At 48.9% G+C, this 26,848-nt stretch overlaps 1 protein-coding gene across 1 annotated transcript in view; it reads left to right on the plus strand.

Moving 5' to 3' along the window:
- The first annotated feature begins 8,958 nt into the window (after positions 1-8,958).
- LOC130265428 (histone-lysine N-methyltransferase EHMT2-like) overlaps positions 8,959-26,848 on the plus strand; it is a 432,673-nt gene continuing 414,783 nt past the window's right edge. The window contains 7 exon segments of the mRNA XM_056514531.1: positions 8,959-9,069; positions 9,629-9,658; positions 10,034-10,108; positions 11,430-11,532; positions 11,535-11,583; positions 12,729-12,896; positions 15,620-15,764. Coding sequence (XP_056370506.1) covers positions 8,959-9,069; positions 9,629-9,658; positions 10,034-10,108; positions 11,430-11,532; positions 11,535-11,583; positions 12,729-12,896; positions 15,620-15,764 — 681 coding nt within the window.

Below are 26,848 nucleotides of genomic sequence, written 5' to 3' on the forward strand. Positions count from 1 at the left end.
AAGGCTGGCTTGGGAGGTGGTGGAAGTGGAGAGAATGGGCAAATGTGCCCATGGCTGCACCCACACTGTGAGGGCAACTCCAAGGGCACCCCTGCCATGCACAGGACATGGGCACTGCCCTGTGCAGAGGATGTGTCCCTGCCATATAGACAACAACACAAACGCTGTTCCAGTGTCAGGCAAACACTTGTGGGTGTTTGTTACTTGGTTTTATTTCCTCACTAAAGTATCCTTCCTCCTTCAGCAAGACCTACAGTTTGCTGGTTGATGTTAGCCCTGGAGTAAATAGGCAAGGATGACAAGCATTCCAATTTAGGGAACTCCCTGGGACATTACCAAAGCACAGTTTCATCCATAGAATTTCAGAAAGAGTTCTTTGTTTTAGTCAGAAGCGTTGATGGCCAAAGTACTGGGTGTGTGTGCCTGGTGCTGGTTTTGTGTTACTCTTGGATCCTTTGAGCTGTGGGTTATGGACTGCAAGGGGGTTTTGTGCTGCCTTGGCACAGAGGACTTTCCGGGCTTTTCTTTGGCAGTAGCTGTAGAGAAGGTTTGGTTGCTCTGCATAAATTCACAGCCCAAGCTGGAGCGGCAGCTATTGTGATGTCAGGGGAGGGCTGCCACGTCACAGAGGTGTCAGCAGCAGGTTGCTCTGATGCACACAAGGCCTCAGCGTTCAGAGCAGCTCTTGGCGTGCTCGTTGCAGGAGGATCCTCTATTGAGGGGTTCTCAGGCAGCAGTCTGTGCCCTGAAAAGGGAGTCTTTCTATTTTGCCTGCTGTTGTATGAGTCTGAAGACTCACACGGGCATCCTTTTGTCTTCTTGCACAGTCTGGGGACTTGTGCAAGTGGGTTTCTTTCTCATTTTCTGTTTTGTTTTCCAGCCCACGGCCATGAGCAGCCCTGCTGAAATGATGGAGCAAGTCCGCAGAGCAGTCGGCAGGGCGTTTTCAGCGGTGTCATCCCGCAAAATTTTTAATGGTCTGAGACGTAAGTAGAAGTTTTTTCCTTTGTGCAGCACATTGAAATAAAAGAGTAATAAAAAAATGCCTTAACTTTGGTAAAGCTCCTACCAACAACTTCAACTAAGAAATAGGTGTCTCCTGCACAGCAGGGTGTGGACAACTTCCAGAATGCAGATCAAAGAGCTTTGGAGGCATCCTTCTAAACACTGTGCATTTCTCTCCAGAACTGAGGGAAAGCACCTTTCTTTCTGCTTTGAGTCCTTAAAAGATGTGCCTGTCTCACTGCCTCCTCTCTGTGTGCTACAAGAGCCACTGGCTTTGCACTGATGGGCAAACTGCTCAGCAGCTTGTGTGTGCTCCTGAACCCCGGAGCTGGGCCTGTGCTGTGTCCCAACAGAACCTCAAGTGCTAACAGGGGCTTGGGGAAGCTTTTCTGGGGAATTGTTTAGAGCAACCACATGGGAAATACTGCATGTAATTCAGAAAACAGAAAAAAAAGTCCAGGAAAGAGAGGAGAAAAAAGCTGCTTTAGTTGCAGGGTGGACAATCAGCTACAATATAAGCATTGATTGCTAAGGAACAATTTGCATTTTCTTGGCCAAGACTCTTTTTCCTTAGTGACAAGGCCAAGCAACAAGGAGACACAGCCTAGGGTATTGCCCTGTAGCTGCGCTTGCTGTGCTAAAGAATGTTGCTCCTGGAGGGATGCTGTGAATGGAAAATGCTCTCTGCTTGGGTGGCCTTGTTCTGTGGGATTCCTCAGCACAGCCAGTTTCTAACAGCACCTCGTTCCCCTTCCCTTTCCCCTGGCAGGCCGCCTCGACCGTGGAAGGAGTCAAGTCCATGGTTCGGTGAGTGAGAGGGGCACTCTTGACAATGCTGGTGTCTGAGAATTGTGGAGCAAGCTGTGGGCTTGGCCTGTTGCAGTAGAGTGCCACCCCGACAGACTGAAAGAAAATCCACATCAATGTCTGCATGAGCACTACCAAAAGGATTCCATCAGATTCTCTACTTTTGCATTGAAAAGGTTTTAATTAATGGAAGTCAACTTTTGCAGACAGGAGTCTGCATGATGATTGTAATCAGGCTGAGATATCTCCTTCAGAAACACACACAGTCCCATCCAAACATTAGTCTCATCAGCCCACATGGATTAAGTTTTAGTGACTGAGCATGCCACTTGTATCCAAATTCATGACTTCTCCTTAGGACAGAGTGGGATAGGGCTCAGGAGAAATAAGGTTCTGAAAGACAGGTTACTCCCATTCCCTCACACTGCTGTCTGTCTGTCTGTCTGCAGAGCATCACACCAGCAGCAGAACCTCCTCTGGCTCGCTCTCTTTCTCCAGAGGCCAAAGGGGAGGCAAAGGACAAAAGTCCCATGGCTGCCTGTCCAGGGCCTGAGCATCCTGCAGCAGTGAGTGGAGCTTTGGCTGGTACGGTGCAGAGTTTTGGTGCAGGGCAGAGCTGCATGTTTCTCATCAGGCAGCACTTGCCCTTTGTGGCTGAAGATGCTGAGGGCTGAAGTCCTGCCATGGCACTTCAGCCCAGCCACTACACGTGGGAAATGGGATCTGAACTTTCACATGCGGGCATCATTTTCCTGGCATTGTGACAGGGACTGTGAACTTCCCTGGGTGTTAGATGAGAAGTAGCATAATGTGGTTTAGTGCTACTGGTGTGAAAGTGAGCCCCTTTGTGCACTATCAATATCCCCAGCACAGCAGCTTTCACCTTCAGCTGAGCTGTGTCTCTGCTTGCTGCTTCTCCCAGCTCTCAGGAGCCAACTTCCCTGCTCCTTACTGCTTGTTTGTACTTTTTCCCTGCCCATTCCTTGCAGGCTCCAACAGGAGAGCTGCTTGCCAGTCGGGACTCCTCAGCCCAGGCAGGAGAGCATGGGTAGAGTGTGCAGCGCCCGGGAGTTCAGGTGTGTGCTGAGCTTTCTCACTTTGTCTGGGCAGGGCTGGGCATTGCTGAGTTTTAGGAGGCCCAGCATCAGAGAACACATTTGGCTTTCTCATCATTGGACTTGCTCAGCAAAGAGGGGAAGGCAGCCCGTGGGCAGGTCTGCCTGCCAAGACACCCTACAGCAAAGCTGCCTCGTGGGACTCAATTCTCAAACCTTGACAAGAAACATTCCGAAGTGGACCAGGGTAGAAGCAAGGCAGGTTCAGGCTGGGCCTCAGGAGAAGCGTTGAATTACAATTGCAATAATGCAGTAGAACAAGATCTTCAGAGAGCTTGTGCAGATTCCACGTCTGGAAATTTGAAAGGCTCTGCTGGATAGAGCTTGATCAGCCTGTCCAGATTCCATAGCTGACCCCAAGTGCTTGGAGGTGAAGACTGGGCTTTTAGCTTAATGGGGTCCTAGGCAGCCTAAACCATCTTGGGATCCTTTCATTATTGGATTGGATATTCACACCCACCTCTTCCCTAAGCTATAGCTTGCAGGCTCTTTCCTTGTTGCACTACTGAAAACAAGAGTCATTGTGGCAGTGCTCATCTGGGCCAGGCTATCTTAGCCAAAGAAGAACATTTGCAAGTCTGGTGTCCTCTTTATCAGAGAGGAGTGTAGGACCGAGCAGGCAGGAAGGTGTTAAGCTGAGAGTACCTGAGCTTTCTGGAAAAGTTTTGTGGCTTCTCACTGGTTTTGACTTTCTCACTGGTGACTCTGTCCTCTGCACAAATGACAAAGGGAGATGCAGGTCTAGGGATGGAATTCTAGCATTCTCTTGAGGTGGAATTAGAGGCCTGTTGGAAGTGCTGGAGACTGCCCCACGTTGGACATTGTGTGTAGTCCTGCTTTTACAAGGAGAGTATTTTGCTATTAATGGTTTTCTCATCTGTCCCCTTGTTGTAGACGGAAGGAGTTGGCTGCCTTTGAGAGGAAGTGCCACTCCTCACTCCGTTGGCCATTTGAAGTGGAGGCAGAGAGAGCAGAGGAATCGCAGCCTCCAAGGAATGAGATTAAGGAAGAGGTTCCTCTGGCAGTGCCAAAGGTATGGTCACCTTATTCCTAGGCAGCACCAATGGGAGAGGGAATTGTCCTAGCAAGACCACCCTGAATGCTGCTTCTGTCACCAAGCTAAGACCAGGACGATGTTGTTGTTGTTGTTGTTGTTGTTCTTCTTCTTCTTCTACAAATATGGTGCCCTCCCTGCTTCCAGGTTTGCCGCCCGCAGCAGCCAGCCCCCAGGGTTCTGGAGAGGCTTCTCCAGGACTTCTCTCGCCAGGGGCACACACTGTCCCAGGTGTGCAGGGACAAGGCGGTGCTGGCACAAGAGAACGCTGCCCTGCAAGCCCGACTGGCAGCCGCAGAGCGGGACCTAGGAGGCCTTTCTGAGCAGCTGGCAGAGGCCAGGTAAAGGCAGGAGGGGACCCTGGGTGGGACATGATTGAAGGTGTGCAATTACGTCAGGATTTACTGCCTCCTGTGTGCTCTCCAAAAGTTTCTCAGATAAAGAGGTGATGAGACATGAGGAAAAAGAAAATTATTCTGTGACCTGAATGTTATTTTTGTGGCTCTTACATGGAAATGTTGTGAGTAGGACACTGATGCTTCACATGACCCTGGAGGGTCATGCTGAAAATCTTGAGACCCTTCTCAGCTTACTCTTATGAAGCATGGTGCAGGACCTAGATTTCCTTAGAAGCCACAGCAGCAGAAGGGAAAGGTCGTGAGACTTTTCAACAGTCTCTAGGGATTCTTGCTGAGCACTGATTCATGCTCACTTGTTCACCCACCTCCATAATCTATCAAGCTCACTTTGGATGGTCCCTTTTACTTTTTAAAGAGTAACAAGATTTTTGGGCACAGCTGGTGCACTTAGTATTTACACAAAAGTAGCAAGTGTTCTTGTTCGTGGCATTCCAGTGTTTTAAATGAGAGGATACTTGTCCCACTTCCAAGATGGTTCTCGTTCAGATAAAAACCTGGTTCTGGTTTCTTATTCATGCTAGTGGAGGGAGGAGTGAGTTTTCATATATGGTTCAGTGCATTCATTTAGTCCCTTTTACTAAGAGAGCTACTGGCAAACAAAGTATCTCTACGTGCAATATGAATGGCAGTAAACACTGATGCGTCAGGCAGGAGAACACTGTGTTCTGTGCACCTGCAGAGTGACTTGGAAGTGCTGATGAGCTCAGGGCTGTGAGCAGAGGCTGGGCTTTTGCTCATTGGCAGAGACTTTGTGGGCACAGCCACCCATGAGGGGTGTGTCAGGCAAGAGCAATTGGAGTTCTGGCTGCTGAGATCAAACACAGCTGGGCATTGTGCTGGGCTAGATTAGACTGCCTAATCACCTGGAGGGGCCTGCTTTGCTACTTGAAGTGGTAGAAATAGTCTTGCTATATCTGAGTTTCCATGCAAGCCATTTTCCATACTCATGTGTAGAGATCTTTAGGTACATCTTCCAGAAAAACTGCTTCTTCTGTGTGCCAGGAACAATTTCTCTTCTTCTCCATGACTTGTAGGTCAGAGAAGGAGAGCCTGCAATGCAGCCTGCTGGAGGCTCATCAGCATGTGTCAGAGCTGGAGATGGCCAGGAGCCATCTGGAAGGCCAAGTTCGTTCAGCCACGCAGGCCAAGGAGGTGATCCTGGGTGAGAGCCTCGTGCGCTTTGTTTCAGGTGATCATCCTGCCCGGTGCGGCTGCTCCAAAGCTAGTTCTGTCCTCAGGGCTTCCGAGGAGTGAAGGAGCTGGGGGCAGGTCCCTCCTTGCCTGAAACTGGAAGGGTTTAATTTCAGCAGAGCCCTCTGCCTGTGTAGTGTCTGACTGCTGCCATTTGTCATGTTTGCAGAGGATGTGAAGGGCCTTCGGCGTGAGCTGCAAGCTGTAAGATCTTTCAGCAAGCAGCAATGTGAAAACATGGCTGAACAGCTCCGCTGGGCAGAAGAGCAGTGCAGCAAGGCTCTCAGACTCTGGCAGTGTGCTCAGGAGGAAGAAAACAGGAAGCTGGAAAAACTGGTAGGACTCAATATGCACCTGAATTTTTCTGGCAGGCTTGATGGGCTGGCTTAGCAGAAGAGCAGCCTGAGTAGGTAGCATGGCTGCAAGCCTCTGCTGAGGCCACACATTGCTGGGCCAGGCAGCAGAGGGCTTCAAGGGCTCATATTTGAGAGCCGAGAAGCCCCAGAGGACGGTGCTGGGCCAGTCAATGCAGCCACGGTTTCAGGATGGGCATAAGCCAAGTTACCCAGGAGGCTGAGTGGTCTCCAGCCAAAGCAAGGCAGCCAAGGGGAAGGATCTTGCCCACACCTCGTACCATGCAGCAGACTGCTGAGCTTGCTGCCCACTGCAGTTCCAGAGACTGGGTTCCATGTTTGCTCTCCTTTCATGGTGGACAGAGGTCTTCCCTTTGGGCTTTAACCATAGGAAACAGGTCCCATGTTGTTGGTGTTTCAGCTGGAGGCCTGTCTTGTGACTAGGGCATTGGGACACTGGCCTCCTCCTAGGCCTGCATTCCACCTGGAGCTTTTCCTTGATCAAAGGACACAGGGACTTTGAGGACAGAGCCTCTGAGAATAGAAATGCCGAGGAGAGAGGGGCCAGGAAACGGGAAGCCAACAGAGTGGGGAAGGAAGGTGGCATCTCCTTTCCTTCCACCTGCTGATCATCCTCCTAAGTTTCTTATTGGAACAGGAGGGCACAAATCCACTACTGTGCACTCTTCAGTTGGGGGGTTGTGGGAGGGATGAAACTTCCATTTCCTCCTTTGGGATGTTGGGCTGGGACTTGATCTGGAAGTGTCTTCTTCTTCTTCTCATCAGGAGAGCCAGCTAGAACAACAGCATTTGGAGGCAGAGGAGCTGCTGGAGCAACGGGATAAGTTCCTGGCAGAGGTACAGAGGGAGCAGGAGAAAAGCCTGCTGGAGATGAAACAGAAAGTTGCCAGCATGCAACGTGAATAAGAAAAGCTCTAAGGCAGAGCCAGTCAAGAGGCAAATGGGCACTGCTTGTCTGGACACTGTCTGGGTGGGATTGTCTCTTAGATGGCCCTTTATTAACATGAGAGCGAGAACAAAATGGTTTTAGAAAGCGTGAGCACATCACTCTTGGCTGCCACCCAAGTGCTGTGTAGGAAGTTTAAAGCCATCTTCTCTTAATTTCTGTGCAGCTGCAGCACCAGAAGGTTGAGCTGTTATGCAAGCTGCGCTGGCTGCAGCAAAAAATAATACAAAGCCAGCAGTTTGTAGAGCTCCTGAGGGAAGAGCTGAAGGAGGAGCAAGAGAATGGGCAGGTGAGTCTGACTAGCCAGGTAGCAGAGGGAAGGGCAGAAATGGGGACATGAACTGTAGGTCTCAGGAAAGGAAAGGCAAGGCCTAGTGCAGGCACTGGAAACACAGACAGATCCCCTGGGACTGTCCCCAAATCCCCTTTAGGGACAATCTGTGACCCACCTTGGTGACCCCTGGTGACACTTTGTGACCCCTGGTGACACCTGGTGACACTCAGTGACACTCAGTGATCCCTGGTGACTCTCAGTCACACGTGGTGACACTCAGTGACACTCTCCTGTCCCTGTAGGGGACATTCCTGGAGTGCCACCCCGACGTGCACATCGGTCACCGGTTCCACCGCTCGTGCGTGTCCCCAAACCCCCTTTAGTGACCCCTGGTGACACTCAGTGACACTCAGTGACCCCTGGTGACACAACGCCGTGGACAAGCAGTGCCGCACGCCGCTGATGGAGGCCGTGGCGCACGACCAGCTGGAGGCAGCGCGGTACCTGCTGCGGCGCGGTGGCTGTGTCTACAGCAAGGGGACGTCATCACCGGGCCAGTGACGTCACCGTGACGTCATCGCGCACCGCGGTAACCCCCACACCCCCCACACCCCCCGTGGTGTCGCTGCCTCTGTTGATGTCACTTCCTCTTGTGTGATGTCACAGTGCCCTTTATGACCGCACAGAGCTCTCTGTGACATCACTGTGTCCTCTATGACATCACCACATGCTCTATGATGTCACAGTTCTCTTTATGATGTCACAGTGTTATCTATGACATCACCACATGCTCTATGATGTCACAGTGCTCTCTATGACATAACCACATGCTCTGTGATGTCACAGTGCTCTCTATGACATCACCATGTCCTCTATGACATCACCACATGCTCTATGGTGTCACCATGCTCTCTATGATGTCATTGTGCTCTCTGTGATGTCACTGTCCCTTGTGTTATGTCATCACACCCCTATGCTGTCACCGTGCCTCCTATGACGTCACCGTGCTCTCTGTGACATCACAGTGCCGTGTGTGATGTCACTGCAATCTCCGTGACGGCACTGTCCCCTCTATGGCGTCATTGTGCTATATGTAATGTCACCGTGTCCTTTATGATGTCACCACACCCTCTGTGATGTCACTGTGCGCTGTATGATGTCACTGTGCCTTCTATGGTGTCATCATGTTACCTATGATGTCACCGTGTTCTCTGTGACATCACAGTGCCCTGTGTGATGTTATTGCACTCTCTGTGACCTCTCCATCCCCTCAATGACATAATTGTGCTCTCTATGGCGTCACCATGTCCCCTATGACATCACCACATAATCTATGACATGACAGTGCGGTCTATGATGTCATCGTGCTCTCTGTGATGCCACCGTCCCCTCTATTACATCACTGTGTTCTCTGTGACATCACAGCATGCTGTATGATGTCATCGTGCTCTCTGTGACACCACGGTGCCATGACATCACTGCGCCTCCTGTGACATCACCATGTTTTCTATGACGTCACAGCACCCTGCATGACATTATTGTGTTCCCTGTGACAACACAATCCCTGTGTGAGATTATTGTGCGATTTGTGATGTCACCTTCCCCTGTAAGACGTCACCACATCCCTATATGATGTCACCACCCCTGTATGACATCACTACTCCCTGTATGACATCACCACCATCTGTATGATGTCACTACTTCTCTGTATGACATCACCACCCCCTCTATGACATCCCCACGCCCTGTGTGATGTCACCTCCCCTCTCTATGATGTCACAGGAGGAGGACGGCTCCACCTGCCTGCACCACGCGGCCAAAAACGGGAACCTGGAGATGGTGGAGCTGCTGCTGAGCACGGGGCAGGTGGATGTCAATGCACAGGTGAGTGTCCACTCAGTGTCCAGTGACTGTCCTGAGTGTCCACTCAGTGTCCTGAGTGTCCTGGGGCTGTCCAGGTGTTGTCCTGAGCATCCTGGGAGTGTGCTGAGTGTCTGCGGGTGTCCAGGGATTGTCCTGAGTGTCCACTCAGTGTCCAGGGACTGTCCAGTGACTGTCCTGAGTGTCCACTCAGTGTCCAGGCATTGTCCTGAGTGTCCTGGGAGTGTCCTGAGAGTGTCCTGAGAGTGTCCAGTCAGTGTCCTGAGTGTCTGGGGTGTCCAGTGCTTGTCCTGAGAGTGTCCAGTGACTGTCCTGGGAGTGTCCACTCAATGGCCTGAGTGTCCTGGGGCTGTCCAGGCATTGTCCTGAGTGTCCTGGGAGTGTCCTGAGTGTCTGAGGGTGTCCAGGAATTGTCCTGAGAGTGTCCAGTGAGTGTCCCACAGGTGTCCTTTGCGTCCTCAGAGTGTCCTGGGAGTGGTCAGGGACTGCCCTGAGTGTTCTGGGTGTGGTCAGAGGGTCAGGGGTGCTCAGTGACCCCTGAGTGACCCCAAGTGACCCCCAGGACAACGGGGGCTGGACCCCGATCATCTGGGTCCGGGTTTAGGGGGGTCAGTGGGGGTCAGGGATGGTCAGTGGGGGTCAGGATGGGTCAGGGGTGGTCACTGACCCCTGAGTGACCCCCAAGACAATGGGAGCTGGACCCCGATCATCTGGGCCTGGGTTTGGGGTGATCAGTGGGGGTCAGGGATGGTCAGTGGGGGTCAGGATGGGTCAGGGGTGGTCAGTGACCCCCGAGTGACCCCTGAGTGACCCCGAGTGACTCCTGAATGGCCCCCAGGACAACAGGGGTGGACCCCAATCATCTGGGTCTGGGTCAGGGGTGGTCATTGGGGGGTCAATGACCCCTGAGTGACCCCTGCCTGACCCCTGCCTGACCCCCAGGACGAGGGCTGGACCCCGATCATCTGTGGCTGAGCACAAACACATCGAGGTCATTCGGCGGCTGCTGACGCGCGGGGCCGACATCACCCTGACCGACAACGTGAGCTGGGGACACACCTGGGCACACCTGGGGACAGCTGGGGACAGCTGGGAACACCTGGGGACAGCTGGGGGACATTTGGGGACACCTGGGAGGGACTGGAGCACACCTGGGGACATCTGGGGACACCTGGGACACACCTGGGGACAACTGGGGACACCTGGGGGACATTTGGGGAACATCTGGGGACACCTGGGACACACCTGGTGACACCTGGGGACAGCTGGGGGACATTTGAGGGACAAACCTGGGGACACCTGGGGACATCTGGGGACACCTGGGACACACCTGGGGACATTTGGGGACACCTGGGGGACACCTGGGGACATTTGGGGACACCTGGGACGCACCTGGGGACACCTGGGGACATTTGAGGGACACCTGGGCACACCTGGAGGACATTTGGGGACACATGAGGGACATTTGGGGGACATTTGGGGACACCTGGGGAGGGTGGAGCACACCTGGAGACATTTGAGGGACACCTGTGGGACATTTGGGGACACGTGAGAGACATATGGGGGATATCTGGGGGACACTTGGGGGACAGCTGGGAGGGACTGGGGGACATTTGGGGACACCTGGGACACACCTGGGGACACCTGGGGACATCTGGGGACACCTGGGGGACATTTGGGGACACCTGGGAGGGACTGGGGGGATACTGGGGCGGGGCCTCAGGGACCCCCAAACGAGGGGGTTTTGTTCTAGAAGAGGAATTTTTCCTCTCCAAAAATTCTTTTTTTCCCCAAAAACTCTCTTTTTTACTCCCCAAACCCCATTTTGACCCCCCCAAAAACCCTTTCTTAACCCCAAACCCCTCATTTTCATGCCAACTCCCCATTTTTTTACCCCCAAATCCCCATTTTTTACCCCCAAAACCCCATTTTTTTACCCCAAACCCCATTTCAAACCCCCCAAACCCCATTTTTAAACCCCTAAATCTGTTTTTTTTTTTATTCCCAAACCCCATTTTTTACCCCCTAACCCCATTTTTTCTCCCAAACCCCCATTATTTTTACCCCCAAACCCCATTTTTTTCTCCCAACCCCCCATTTTTTACTCCCAAACCCCCATTTCTTTTTACACCAAACCCCCTTTTAAAATCTGTAAACCAAATTTTTACCCCCAAACCCCATTTTAAACCCCCAAACCCCATTTTTAAACCCCTAAATCTGTTTTTTTCTTTGATTCCCAAACCCCATTTTCCCCCCCAAACCCCCATTTTTTTTCCCCCAACCCCCCCATTTTTTTCTCCCCCAACCCCATTTTTTAACCCCCAAAACCCCCAAAATGCCACTTTTTCACCCCCAAACCCCAGGAGGAGAACATCTGCCTGCACTGGGCGTCGTTCACGGGCAGCGCCGAGATCGCCGAGGTTCTGCTGAACGCGCAGTGCGACCTGCACGCCGTGAACTTCCACGGGGAACCCCCCTGCACATTGCAGCCAGGGAGAGCTACCACGACTGTGTCAGGTATTGGGGCTGGGGACTCTGGGGGCCTTCAGAGGGGTCACAGGGGTCACAGGGGTCTGGGGGCTTCAGAGGTGACAGGGCACACAACTTCCACGGGGACATCCCCCTGCACATGGCAGCCAGGGAGAGCTACCATGATTGTGTCAGGTATTGGGGCTGGGGGTTTCTGAGGGGCTTCAGAGGGGTCTGGGGAGTCACAGGGGTCTGGGGGCTTCAGGGGAGTCAAGGGACACAGGACATGGGGACACCCCCCCTGCATGTTGCAGCCAGGGAGAGCTACCACGACTGTGTGAGGTGAGAGGGAATTGGGGCTGGGGGCTCTGGGGGGTCTGGGGGGGGGTCACAGGGGTCTGGGGGCTTCAGGGGACATGGGGGACCTGGGGACACCTCCCTGCACATTGCAGCCAGGGAGAGCTACCATGACTGTGTGAGGTGAGAGGGAATTGGAGCTGGGGGCTTTGGGTATCCCCGAATTTGGGGAGAGGTCTGTGAACTTAAGGAGGAGTCTCTCTCAATTAGAGGAGGAGTCTCTGATTTCAGGAGGGGTCTCTCTCTGTCAATTTGAGAAGAGGGTCCCTGAATTCGGGGAGGGGTTTCTCAATTTGAGTTGGGGTCTTTCTTTCAATTAGAGGAGGGGTCTCTCTCTAATTTGAGTCAGGGTCTCTCTCTCAATTTGAGTTAGGGTCTCGAATTTGAGTTGGGGTCTCTCTTTCAATTAGAGGAGGGGTCTCTCTCTAATTTGAGTTGGGGTCTCTCCCCCCCAGCCTGTTCCTGTCCCGGGGGCTCCATTGATGGAACTGGGGAATCCCGTGATGGGATTTGGGGGGGATTTTGGGGATCCCTGAATTAGAAGAGGGCTTTCTCTTTCAATTTGAGTTGGGGTCTCTAATTTGAGTTGAGGTCTCTTATTAGAGTGGGAGTCTCTCATTTGAGGAGGGGTCTCTAATTTGGGTGGGGGGTCTCTAATTTGGGTGGGGGTCTCTCCCCCCCAGCCTGTTCCTGTCCCACGTGTCCGACCCCGAGCTGCGGAACAAGGAGAGCGACTCCCCTCTGGACCTGAATTAGGGGAAGGGTCTCTCTGTATATAATTTGGGGAGGGGTCTCTCTCTCTCTATAATTTGGGTGGGGGTCTCTCTCTCTCCCAGCCTGTTCCTGTCCCGTGGTGCTGACCCCGAGCTGCGGAACAAGGAGGGCGACTCCCCCCTGGACCTGACCCCCGAGCGCTCCGAGGTTTGGGTCGCGCTGCAGCTCAACAGGAAACTGAGGCTGGGGGCGGCGGGCAGGGCGCTGCACACCGAGCACATCATCAGCAGGTGGGCTTGGGGAATTTTGGGGGAGTTCTTGGGAATTTTTTGGGGATTTTTGGGGGATTTTTGGGGATTTTTGGGGATTTTTGGGGTTTTTTTCTGATTTTTGGGGTTTTTTTCCGATTTTTTTGTGATTTCTTGGGTGGTTTTTTGGGGGGGTTGTGTCCCAAATTGAGGCTGGGGGCTGCACACCGAGCACATCATCAGCAGGTGGGCTTGGGGATTTTTGGTGGAGTTTTTGGGAATTTTTTGGGGATTTTTTGGGGGATTTTTTTGGGGATTTTTGGGTTTTTTTTTTCTGATTTTTGGGGTTTTTTTCCGATTTTTTTTGTGATTTCTTGGGTGGTTTTTGGGGGGGTTGTGTCCCAAATTGAGGCTGGGGCTGCACACCGAGCACATCATCAGCAGGGGGGCTTGGGGATTTTTGGGAATTGTTTTGGGAATTTTTGGGAAATTTTGGGGGGCTTTTGTGATTTTTTTTCGATTTTTTTACCATTTTTCGGCATTTTTTTGTGAGGGGTTTGGGGGCGGTTTTGGGACTTTGAGTCCCAAATTGATGCTGGGGGCTGCACACCGAGGGCATCATCAGCAGGTCTGGGGTCCTCACACAGTCTTGGGGTTTTGGAAATTTTTGGGAAATTTTTGGGGGGATTTTTTGGGATTTTTTTTTTTGCAATTTTTAATAATTTTTTTGGGATTTTTTGCGGTTTTTTGGGTGGGATTTAGAGCGGTTTTAGGGTTCCAAATTGAGGCAGGGCGCTGCACACCGAGCTCATCGTCAGCAGGTGGGCTTGGGGAATTTTGGGGAATTTTTGGGAAATTTTTGGGGTTTTTTTAGGATTTTTTTGTGATTTTTTATTATTTTTTTGGGATTTTTTGCGTTTTTTTGGATGGGATTTAGAGCGGTTTTAGGGTCCCAAATTGAGGCTGGGGGCTACACACTGATCATATTGTCAGCAGGTCTGCGGTCCTCACACATTTTTCGGATTTTTGGGAATTTTGGGGAATTTTTTTTTATTTTTTGGGGATTTTTTTGGGATTTTTTTGGATTTTTTGGGGGGATTTTTTGGGTTTTTTTAGGATTTTTTATGAATTTTTTGGGGGAGATTTGGGGGGTTATGGGGTCTCAAATTGAGGCTGGGGGCTGCACACCAAGTGCATCGTCAGCAGGTGGCCTTGGGGATTTTTGGGGATTTTTTTGGGGATTTTTGGGAAATTTTTTGGGATTTTTGGGGGGATTTGGGGTTTTTTTTTTAGGATTTTTAATGATTTTTTGGTATTTTTTGGTGGTTTTTGGGGGGGTTGTGTCCCAAATTGAGGCTGGGGGCTGCACACCGTGCACATCATCAGCAGGTCTGGGGTCCTCACACATTTTTGGGGTTTTTGGGAATTTTTGGGAATGTTTTGGGAATTTTTGGGGGGATTTTTTGGGTTTTTTAAATGATTTTTTACCAAATTTTTGTGTTTTTTTGGGGGCGTTTCGGGGGATTTGGGGTTCCAAATTGAGGCTGGGGGCTGCACACTGAGCGCATCGTCAGCAGGTCTGGGGTCCTCACACATTCTTGGGGTTTTTGGGAATGTTTGGGAATTTTTTGGGATTTTTGGGGGGGATTTTTTGGGATTTTTTGCGGTTTTTTGCGAGGGATTTTTGGGGTTTTTTGGGATTATTTTTGCAATTTTTTTACGATTTTTTTTGCAATGTTCTGGCTGGACTGGGGATTTCTCTGGTTCTGGGCGGATTTTGGGTTATCCTGGGTGGGTTTTGGTTTTTCCTGGGTGGATTTTGGGTTATCCTGGGTGGATTTCAGTGGGAATTTTCCCATTTCTGGCCGGATTTCTGTGGGGATTTCTCTGATTTTGGGTTATCCTGGGTGGATTTTGGGTTGTCCTGGGTGGATTTTGGGTTATCCCGGGTGGATTTTGGGTTACCCTGGGTGGATTTCCTGGGAATTTTCCCATTTCTGGCCAGATTTCCGTGGGGATTTCTCTGATTTTGGGTTGTCCTGGCTGGATTTTCAGTGGGATTTCTCTTGTTCTCGGTGGATTTTGAGATATCCTGGGTGGTTTTTGGGTTATCCTGGGTGGATTTTGGGTTATCTTGGGTGGATTTCAGTGGGAATTTTCCCATTTCTGGGTGGATTATGGGTTATCCTGGTTGGATTTTGGGTTATCCTTGATGGATTTTGGGTTATCCTGGGCGGATTTCTGTGGGAATTTCCCATTTCTGGCTGGATTGGGGATTTCTCTGGCTCTGGTGTCCGCAGGGACGTGGCTGGGATTGCACTGGGATTTTCCCATTTCTGGGTGGATTTTGGGTTATCTGGCGTCGATTTCAGTGGGAATTTTGCTATTTCTGGGTGGATTTTGGGTTATCCCGGGTGGATTTTGGGTTATCTGGGGTGGATTTCAGTGGGAATTTTGCCATTTCTGGGTGGATTTTGGGTTATCCTGCCTGGATTTCCACCGAGATTTCTCTAGTTCTGGGTGGATTTTGGGTTATCCCAGGTGGATTTCCATGGGAATTTTTCCATTTCCATGGGAATTTTTCCCTTTCTGGCCGGATTTCCGTGGGGATTTCTCAGATTTTGGGTTATCCTGGCTGGATTTTGGGTTATCCTGGGTGGATTTTCACTGGGATTCCTCTGATCCTGGTTGGATTTTGGGCTATCCTGGGGTGGATTTCAGTGGGAATTTCGGGGTGCCCCCCCTGACCCCCCTGGTGGCCGCAGGGACGTGGCCCGTGACCACGAGAACATGCCCATCCCGTGTGTGAACAGCGTGGACGAGGAGCCGTGTCCGCAGGATTACAAATACATCGCCGAGAACTGCGAGACCTCCACCATGAACATCGACCACAACATCACCCACCTGCAGGTATGGGACTGGGAGGGACTGGGGGGGACTGGGAGAGGATTTGGGATCTCCACCATGAACATCGTCCACAACATCACCCACCTGCAGGTACGGGGAACTGGGGGGCAGTGGGAGGGACTGGGAGAGGATCTGGGGACACTGGGGGGGCTGGGATGGACTGGGTGGGATTGGGAGGGACTGGGATGGGATTGGGAGGGACTGGGGGGGACTGGGAGGCACTGGGAGGCACTGGGGGGAACTGGGAGGGGATTGGGGTGGGACTGGGAGGGACTGGGAGGGGATTTGGGATCTCCACCATGAACATCGACCACAACATCACCCACCTGCAGGTATGGGACTGGGATGGACTGGGAGGGACTGGGAGGTACTGGGAGGGGATTTGGGATCTCCACCATGAACATCGACCACAACATCACCCACCCGCAGGTACGGGGAACTCGGGGGGACTGGGGAGGACTGGGAGGCACTGGGGGGGACTGGGAGGGGATTGGGGGGGACTGGGAGAATTTTGTATTAATTTTAGGTGAATTTTGGGATAATTTTTGTGTTAATTCTGGGATAAATTTTGGGTGAATTTTGGGTAAATTTTGTGTGATTTTTTGGGATAATTTTTGAGTGAATTTTGGGTTAATTTTGTATGATTTTTGTGTTAATTTTGTGTTAATATTGGGTGAATTTTGTGTTAATATTTGGGTAAATTTTGTATGAATTTTGTGTGAAGTTTGTGTGATTTTTGGGTTAACCCTGGGTAAATTCTGGGTGAATTTTGGGATAATTTTGGGTAAATTTTGTATGAATTTTGGAATAATTTTTGGATAATTTTGGGAGATTTTGGGTGAATTTTGGATGATTTTTTGATTAATCCTGGGTAAATTTTGGGTTAACTTTGTGTAAGTTTTGGGTAAACTTTGGGTGATTTTTGTGTTAATCCTGGGAAAATTCTGGGTGAAATTTGGGATAATTTTGGGTAAATTGGGGGTGATTTTTGTCTTAATTTTGGGTGAATTTTGGATGAATTTTGAGTAAATTTTGTGTGAATTTTGGGATAATTTTGTGTTAATATTGGGTAAATTTTGCATTAATTTTAGGTGAATTTTGGGATGATTTTTGGATAAATTTTGGGTAAATTTTTTGTTAATTTTGGGATAATTTTTGGTAAATTCTGGGTGAATTCTGGGATAATTTTGGGTAAATTTGGGATAATTTTTGTGTGAATTTTGGGAGATTTTGGGATAATTTTTGTGTTAATTTGGTGTGAATTTTGTGTGAATTTTTTGTGATTTTTGTGGTAATCCTGGGTAAATTCTGGGTGAAATCTGGGATAATTTTGGGTAAATTGGGGGTGATTTTGTATTAATTCTGGGCTGAATTTTGGGTGGATTTACACAACACATAGTTCTCTTATAGATCTAGGCTCTGATATTTGACAAATTGCTTCCTTCCTCTCTTTTCCACAAACTACACTGCCCTTGTTAGTGTCGCAGTCAGGAGACCAGACATGGGCTGATATGGACATAGTCTTTTACACAAAGACAAGATTTTGTGATATGGAAAAGGAGTGTTGGATGGTGATATTCAACACATTTTCAATGACATGCTTTTATTCCCTCTCCCTGTAATGATTGAACAAGAGTTTTTTTGGTGCCAGCTGACTGAAATCAGGAATAAGCTTGGGTATGGAGGAAATGGAAGTAAAACAATCATAAGCTGACTATAAAACATTTTTCCAGATGTGTCAATAACTTCAATGGCCACATGCAGTCAGCACGACTATCAGCCTGTAATTGTGTTCAGGGTCAGTATTACCTCTACCATGTCAGCTCCTCCTGCAGAGTCTGTGGGGACCTGGGCATGCTGCTGGCTTGTATCCTTTTAGGAGACTGGGATGAGAAAAGGTCTGGGGGGCTTTTGTCAAAGAGATGATATTTGAGTGAGCATGTACATGCTCAAAGCCTCACAGACTAACCGGCCCACGGCAGGATGGACCAGTGCTGGGAGGGCTGCCCCTTGCTGCCCCACTGAGAGGTGCGAAGCTCCACCTCCACCTTGCAGACAGCCAAGTACAGCACTTTTGTGCAGAAACACTCAAAAAAACTCACTGGTTTGCACAGCTGCAGCATCTGGGGTGGCTGGAGCATCCCTCTGTGCAGCTGGAAATGAGCCGAGTCAGTTGTGGAACTGGGCAGGGCATTCCCATGTGTGCCCATTGGGAATTCCCTCTGCCCCGGGTGTGTCCCATCTGGCTCCTCAGTGACATCCCAGCCAGCCTGGAACATGGAATTCCCCATTTCCAAGGACATGTGGCCCTTGTCCCCAGCACAGCAGGACGGGTCAGACCCTTCCACGGCTGCAGCAGAGCGGAGATGTCAGAGCGTTGAGCGAGCGCTGCTCCAGATCAGTCGGATCTCGCCCACGGGGCTCCAGAGGCTGATCCACGCACTGAGTGGAGGTAAATATTTACAGTTCTGTGCAGAAAGGGGGGGCTCAGTTTCAAATTCACAAAGCCAGCACCACTAATATCAGAATGCTTTAGTGTTTATACATTTTAGCCAGTAAAGCTATTCATGTTCATTGACTGCAGGTTACCCTGTTCTGTTCATAATTAGTGTTCTGTCTCCTGTAGGGTAACAATCTTCTCACTTCTCCTGCTAATTAGTCTGCATGTTCAGTCTCTTCTTCTTAGTGAGAGGTTTTGAGAGGTTTCTTGAGTTGGTGGCTACGGTCTGCCCCTGCTGGAATGAACTTTTACCCAGCCAGAGCTGATTGAGCACAGTTGCTGAGTTGTCTTTATTAGTTTTTGCCTTGTCTTGGGGGGTCTGACAAATGTCTCTGTGCCCATCAGTTCTCTCTCTTCACAGCGCCCAGAACCAACACCGGACTCTGCACTGAGTCTTTCAGCTCCTGGAGGCGATGCCAAAGAGGAGCACAATGACCATAAGCCCCCAGCTGTGGTCACAGCAGAGCCTGAATATTCTAAGCTGGTAAGGGCCACTTCTGGCTGGTGCTGTCTATTGCAAGGCAGCGCTGCAACTTTCAGACCAGCCAGCACTTGCCGTTGGTGGCTGAGGATGCTTAATGCTGGAGTCCTGCCAGGAGCTAGCAATTCTCCTGAGCCAGTGACAGCTTGACAACAGATTTTAATCTGTCATGTTTAGGCCAAAGAACAGTGAGATTCTGAGAGGGGCCAGCCTGAAGCATGAAGGCTCCTTGGCCCTAGAGGACAGAGCATGTCAATGACACTAAACCGATGCATGATCAATAAGTCAGGGGACACTGTGGTGTGGAGAGACCTGTCCCACTCCACAGATTGACCAAAGAGCAACAGGCACAAAAGTGGTTGATCTGAGCACACAGGCTCATTGAAGTGCTTTGCCCCCATGAGCTCCTTGACTGTGCTTACCTAGTCTTGTTTCAGAGACACATTTTGGGGTTGCAGCTTGAAGTGAGAGATTTGGTGTCTTTCTTGCCAGGTGGTTGTTTTCCCTCTTCAGGCAGAGCGGTCAGTAGCAGAGTGCAGTCTGAGTCTACCAGGGTTTTGAAAGGCTGCAAAGAGATGATTGTGGTGTCCATGAATCCCTGTGGTCCTACTCACGTCCCATGTGCTGAATGTTATAAATGAGGCCTGCATCTTTTCATTCTTTATTTCTTCACTTTTTTCCCAATTTTCTAACATTCTGCCTAAGGGCTATTAGGAGGAATGTTCTTCAACAAGGTCTTCCCTTCTTCTCCTTATTTGCCCTCCTCCTCATGCATTGGCCCATAATTCTGGCCTTGTCTAAACTAACCGCAAATATAAAAAACAGGATACACCAAAAGGAGGGACTGTAAACTAAAAAATGAAACCTCACAGCTAAGGGGTGGGGAGAATTAAGCGGGAGAAACTGGGATAGGTATAAAGGGACTCAAATACTTTTCAATGATAGGAAAATTTTAACCGTGGGAACTACAGCTGAAATAATTCGTAACCTTTACAACTCGTGGGAACTTATTTTAAAACAATATGGCTCCTCCATCTTGCTACTCCAGGGATATGTTGGATAGAGCCCTCAATCTCGTGTTCGGAGAGCCTCACTCATAATGGCGCCTCTTCCACTCACACTTACAACACAAAATGGCGCACCTCAGCTAACGACAGACACAATAACTCTTTAACCCAAACTCACAACTTCACCATACCATAAACAAATAAATGTGCTTTCACAATAAAAACCTCACTCAACTTAATGGGTGGTTTGGGGACTCTTGGCTGTCACCTCACCCCAAAACCTCACCCTACTAAACTTCTCACTTTTGGAATTAAAAGACCACTTTAAAGCAATGTAACAACGTAAACCAAAAAATAAAACTAGTAGAAAAATCTTTAGAGACAAAAGCAAAAATGGAAAAGAATTATATAGCACTTAAATCACAAAGGAAATTGTTAACACCAACTAAACAGGCAAATTGTTAACAAATAAAACAGTTGTCCCTACCCAGCAGGTTCTAAATTTCCGATGCCCCCGCTCCTAGTGAGTTGCTGGGCCTCTCCCAGCCGGCGACCTGTGCCCTCCCCAGCCTGTCACCGTGCCGAGGTATTTCCCCCAGCCAGCCCCCGGTTTGCCGCACGCCAAACCCCTGGCCTGGGGTCCGATTTCCCCTTGGGTGCGCCACCTACTTGCCCCCCCTGCCTGAGGAGGAACAATCTGTCAGCCGGTGGCCCCGCCTTTCAGCTTGTCCCCGGTTGACAGTCCTTTGCCTCTTGGGATCACCACCCACCACCTAGTTCCCCTCCCACTAGGAGACGTCTCTCCCTTCCTACGGGAACCACCCTCAGAGCTGCCCCAGCCAGGCCAACCCCTGCTTGGGTCCCACCCCGTGCGCTACTTCCAAGCCACAGGTTTGCCTATCCCTTGACTGAGACACCCCAAGGAACATCCTCCCTGGAGAAATGGGAGCTTGCCCGCGTTAGGGCCCCTCGCCCCCACTCGCAATTACTCACTGCGAGCCCCACTCCCTCTCGGAGGTCCTCTCCGTCTGGGTTACCGGGTCCTCGGTTGTTATTGGGCGTATCCAGCAGTCCGTCCACGGTCTCAGGAAGATCTGGTTCCAAGGCGGCTAAAATCACCCGGACGCGTCATCCTGGGTCCTGTCCCTACCTGGGACCGCTTCAGGGCGTGGATATTCTGCATGAACCCCAAAAAAGGTGTTATAAACTAGGCCTGCGTCTTTAAAAAAAAGACCAACTCATTTATTAAAAACAACAAGCGAGAAGGGGGAAGCAGGATAAGCCAGATTCCCAGGCGGCAAGCCAGAGGAATTGTTACCGAAAACAGTGTAACAGAATGTAACACCGGGCGTTCCCTCAGGCACCGAGCACCGTCGGAAGGCGGGGCTCCGAGCCCCGAGCAGCCTTTTATACCCTCTCCGCTCGGCGGATTAGATCATCGCTCACTCTCTCTTGGGATTGGCTCTCTCTTCACTGGCTGTTCTGATAGGTTGGAGGGCCGTCCAATCATTGTTTAAGCTGGTGCGCTCACCCGATTACGTCATTGTTCGAGAAGGTTCCAGCTGACCCTGTCAGTCACTGTCAGTCGGCGCTCCCCGTGACAAACCCGCCCGCGCTGCAGCGCCCCCCATCGGCAGTTGGTCCCACAGAGCCACAGCCCCGCCCACTGCACCTTCCCCAACCACCTTTAAACGGACACTCATTAGCAGTTTGCAAATTATTAACTAACAAACCCCAATCCCGCCCTGGAACCCGAACTCATTCCTAACAGAAGGGTGGGCAGAGAGAAGCTTTGGGTGTGTGTTGGGGCCTCTGGTGAGAGGCTCAGTGAGCGCCCATTCTCCGATGTGCAGACCGGCCCCGCTGTGGGGTCCTTCACCCGGGGAAAGCTTATCCACAGCAGAGGGGTGACATAGCCCATGTCACCAGCTGACATGGAGTTGGTGTGTCAAGGATGGCCATTTCTTGCTTGCTTCTAATTTTTACTGTTTCCAATTTAGGGTGACTTTTTTTTAAATATATTTTAATTTGAATCTCAACATTTGAGTAAAATTTGCAGTGATCTTTTCTTTATGCTTTAGACTGCAGTACATCTGAGTCAGTGCCATCAGAACTGAACTGTTCTTGTGAGCTGAGGTGTGAAAATGCGCAAATAGTTGTGGCGGTTTCAGTTCGAACCAGCAGTAACACCAATTTCATGTAGTAGTTTTAGTTTGTCAATTTAAAATTTCCAGCCAATGCACCAATTGTGGTGGGTCTAGTGCTGGCAACATTGCCAGTGCATCCACTAGAATTATTTACTCCTTTTCCTGCTGTGAGATAGGGTTAGGAGGGTAGGCAAAGCAGGCTCAGATTTATAAAGGAAAGGGTATAAATGAAAACTTGATTAACAGAAACTAAAGGAAGTAATAAGAACAATCAGAATAAAGCCTTCTGAACACTTTTCCTCCCTCCTTCCCATACTCTCTTTTCTTTCCTATTGACAACATAGAGAAACAATTCAGTCAGTTTGTCACCTCTAGAATAGTCTTTCTTCAGATCTCTTAGGGAGATGAGTCTCTCTTGTCAGTCTGTGGAGACTTCTCCACAAGGAAACAGTTCTCTTCTGGAGTCAATTTCCACAAATAGCAGCAGCCTAGGAAATCTCCAATCGCGAAGTCCCTCCCATCATTTCACAGCCTTCCCACAGCTGAATTTATGGGCCATGTCAAACTCACGGCGTACTATTTTTACGGATGAAACTGTTTGAGTAATGTTCTCTTCATCTAAATTGGAGATCATCTCCATCTCATGGAACAGAGGTCTTCTTCTTCTTCCCTGGGGCCAAAGGATCTTCTTCTCTCTCTCTCTGTTCAAAGTTCTCTTGGGATCACAGCTGCTTCAACAGCTGCTTACTCCAGCACTGGTGCTTCTGCTCATGGCTGTGGTGAGAAGGCTTCATCTGCCCAAAATGCATTTCATGAGTTGCACAGGAAAAATTGTCTGATATATCAATCATATCTTCTCCATAGCTTACAAGAGGATTTCAGTCCAAGAGTGAGGCATCTCCTCAATCCCTCCCGTCTTGGAACTTCTATTTCACTGATCTTGGTGTCTTCATGTTGTTTCTGTGTGTCTTCACTCTGTCACTTTTCTCTTACTTGAGCCTCTGCAAGGCTCATCTGTGCAGTGAAAGAGTTAATATTTTGCCCGAGGCCTGCAGAGGGCCATGAGATCCCAGCAGGTCCTGGCCAGAGCTGTTTATAATGGGGAGGTTCTCTGGGCAGATAATTTTCTTCTAAATGATCCAGCTGCCTCTCCAGATCCAGGGCCTCATAGCTATTCTGAAGTGGCACCTGGCTAGGGATAGGGGTTGGGAGGAATTTTTATTATTACCCCCCCGAGCAGGGACCCATTTCCACTCCCCTTCGTCCCCCAGGTGCCCTTCCATTGCCTGACAGTGGGAGGTCAGGGAGTCCTCTGACTCTTGTTGGACCTCCCTCAAAGATGGAAGGGTGAACTCCACCAGTCTATTTCCCTTTCACTTTCCCTGATATTTCTTAGTCTTTCAACTTTCTCCCTAAGCTCTGTCACCAGTGAAAGGAGATCTGTTCAAAGTGCAGGCAGACTTCCTCCACCATGCCCCTGAAACCACTGATAAACCCCAACACTCCGGGCAGGAATGAGTCTGTATAGACACATCCTTTTTGGAGGGTTCCACTTGGTTACTTGCCCTTGTACTAAGCACAGTTTTTGATGGTGTAAAAACCATGACCAAGAGAAACTCTAACACCAACCAGCCAACAGAAACATTGTAGACAACACACAGCAAGTCTTAGTAGCAAGAAAAACCTGCAGCCCTGCATGCTTGTCCTGCCTGCGGGAACTGCCACACAAACTGCTGTGCCACACCCCAGAGATGTGCCACGCCCCAGAGAGGTGCCACACCCCAGAGAGGTGCCACACCCCAGAGATGTGCCACACCCCCAGAGTTTTGCCACACCCCAGAGAGGTGCCACACCCCAGAGATGTGCCACACCCAAGAGATGTGCCACGCCCCAGAGATGTGCCACACCCCAGAGATGTGCCATGCCCCAGAGATGTCTCACACCCCCAGAGAGGTGCCACACCCCAGAGAGGTGCCATGCCCCTGTTTCCCTGCTCCTGTCACTGTGCTCAGGTCGGGTCCCTGTGCTCCCCAGAGGCCTCTTATGAGCAGCCAGTTGACGAGGCAGGAAGCCCCACCCCATTCCTGCCTGACTCACAAGGGAATCAATATTTATACAGAGATCTAATTGCTGTTCAGGTAAATTTACAGTGGGCCTTTGGCACTTAAATGCAGATATTGATAAGAGATACTGGACTTGTGTGACATAATGTAAAAATTTGCCACAGAAGGAGAATTTCACATCAAGTAGCAGAATGGGCATTTGTGTTGGCTTGTTTGAAATATTTGAGAGTATGAGACAAGAACCTCTGGATGCCTCTGAAAACTTCTGTACAAAAAATGGAGGAATTCCAGAAGATGTTGTTAGCCAGCTTTGTCTGGAAGACTAGAAAACACCCTTGGAGGTACATTTTTATTCACCTTACTGACTGTTAAGAATGTAGTTCAACTGCAATTGCAATGCCCATGCTTCAAAAACCACTGGCACTGGCTGAGTACTCTCTTTTGAAAAATATGGTGGGATTTGTTTCTCTTTTTCTCTCCTTTTATTTTTTTTTTTTTTTTTTTTTTTTTTTTTTTTTTTCCCCTTGAGCTGTCCTTTGCTCCAGTGCTCCAGTGAATCAATGTGCTCTTTGTGAATGTGAAAGGAGAGATCAGACCCTGGGTTTTAAGGCAGAGTCGGTTTATTTCAGTTTGGGCTGGATGCCACCAGAGAGGGACCCTGACCAAAAAAATCCCTGGACCTTTGTTCCCCTGCAATCTGTGCACCCAACCTTCACACACTCATCAGGTGCCCTGCATGAGCCTCTTAGTCTTATGGTGATTTATGGTCTGGGGTCTTCTAACACCTCACTGGATTCTCCATGTTCGTGTGTCAATAACTGCTCTTATCTTACTGCTTGGGGAAGTCTTGGGGCTCTCCAGGGTCTCAGTCCTTATCTGAAGATAACAATTATTTTTTTGTTTTCTCCCCTGCTTAGCCATTTTTTTTAATGACACAGAGTTCATTTAAAGTTCACCTATGCTAATGTTTGAACAAGGCCCTCTCCTGCTAAGGGGAAAGCAAGTTACAATTAAACCTACACAGATAATTTCTAATATTCTATAAGTAAAGGTATTTCAATCCCCAACAATAAACTCCTAGTTTACATCTAGCACCTGGTTTACACTGCAATTTCTTCCTATCTCAAGGCCACACAAGTCATCTCAGCACCCTTGTTCTTGCCTTTTAATAGAGCTCTTGGTGCTTCTGGTTGAGTTAGTCTGGTGTATGTCGTTCATGTTACTCTCTATTGTGCTGTGATACCCCCACCTTGTATCCAATCACATACCCATCCACAAAGTGAGAATCAGAAGGGGAAATCTTGCACTCTCTCAAGCATCTTTCTCCAAGTCTTAGGGGATGACTGTTGCACCCAGCTGACAAGCCACTGTGCTCTGATGGACAGTTATGAGCTGGTAAGGCAAGGGCAAGAGGGGAACATATGTGCAAAACATGAAGTTGGCAAATATGTAAAATTAGGATAGAGTAAGTCTACCAAATCCCTTGTGCTTGGCTAGACACCAGAAGTTGAAGCCAATCCTTCCTCTATTTTTCTTATCTAAGGACTAGGGACCTTTCTGTCAGGTCAAATATGATGGTTTTGAAGCATTTGAACAGGATAGGTAGTAATTTATAGGTATGCAGTGAAATTTTTAAATGAAATACAAATGGAGTAAATCTCATGTATATCCAGGCGAGTTGTAAATTGTGGTTTACAATACATAGTAGGCTCCTCAACACTATGCTTCATGAATATTAGTGTATGGCTGCCTCTGATAGTATTAAACACTTCAAAATAAATGTGTATTTTGCATATGGGCAAAACCTGACACTCACTAGGCAATGAAAGAGCAATAGCATGCCTTATATCTTAAGAGTGTCAACAGAATTTTGATTAGATTATTTTTACTAGCTGACTTTGCTTTCAGACAAGAGTATGTCCTAATTATCCTTGTTGAGCACACTGGTTTGCAGCTGCTGTTCTTGCACTGCAACTGCCCAGCATTTTTGTTTCAAACACAATGATATGTAAATGGAATACTGCAATAAGTTACTACTTGGCTATCAGTAGCTCTTGGAAAATATAAAACAAAAACTCTAATATGGCAATACCTAATGCATTACAATATGCATGTAGACATTATATCTACATGACTAGGAAAAAAGAAAAACACTGCATATGAAACAACAGATTTCATGACTTCAGTCTATAACTGCTTTGGACAGTATATACACTTCTACAGCCTGTGAAGGCACAGGTTATTGTGTGATACACACACACATAACTGTGGTAAAACAGTATTGCTGTATTATATATAGTTAGAGCTATACACAGTTCTATACAGCACATCACATTTTGGGCTCCAGCAGACTGAAGTTTGGTTTTCTGTAATCAACCACTGGTGAATGAGGATTTGTCCCATCTTAAGCAGCTTCTTCAGCAGAGCAATCAATGCCTGCATAGGTAAATTTCTCGTGTAGGCTAGTATTCACATAGGTCTAGAAAGGAAATAAACAGAGCAGGTGTGATGAAAGGTGCATTACCTCAAGAACCCTAAATAATGTTGAAAATATGCACAGCCTAATTGTATCATTGTAAGTATGAATATATATATATATATATCTCAAAACCAGAGTTTTACTCTTACCTTTGTGTCTTCTAACATCCTGTTCAATGACACCAGTATCTGAGCAAATGATGGTCTTTCATATGGTTTCTCTTTCCAGCACTGTCTCATTAGGTCATACCTTTAAAAATCCAACACCAGCATTTGATAGTTTAGCTACATGGGATAAAGTTGCAAATTTTTGATAATTTAAAGATTGTGCACATTCCACTTTTCAAAGGGAAATGTATTTCTACATAGCTGAAGTTACATTTTCCATAGTTGGTTACTGAAAATAACTTC

This window comes from Oenanthe melanoleuca, chromosome Z, assembly GCF_029582105.1.
Source record: "Oenanthe melanoleuca isolate GR-GAL-2019-014 chromosome Z, OMel1.0, whole genome shotgun sequence".
In the NCBI taxonomy this organism is placed as follows: domain Eukaryota; kingdom Metazoa; phylum Chordata; class Aves; order Passeriformes; family Muscicapidae; genus Oenanthe; species Oenanthe melanoleuca.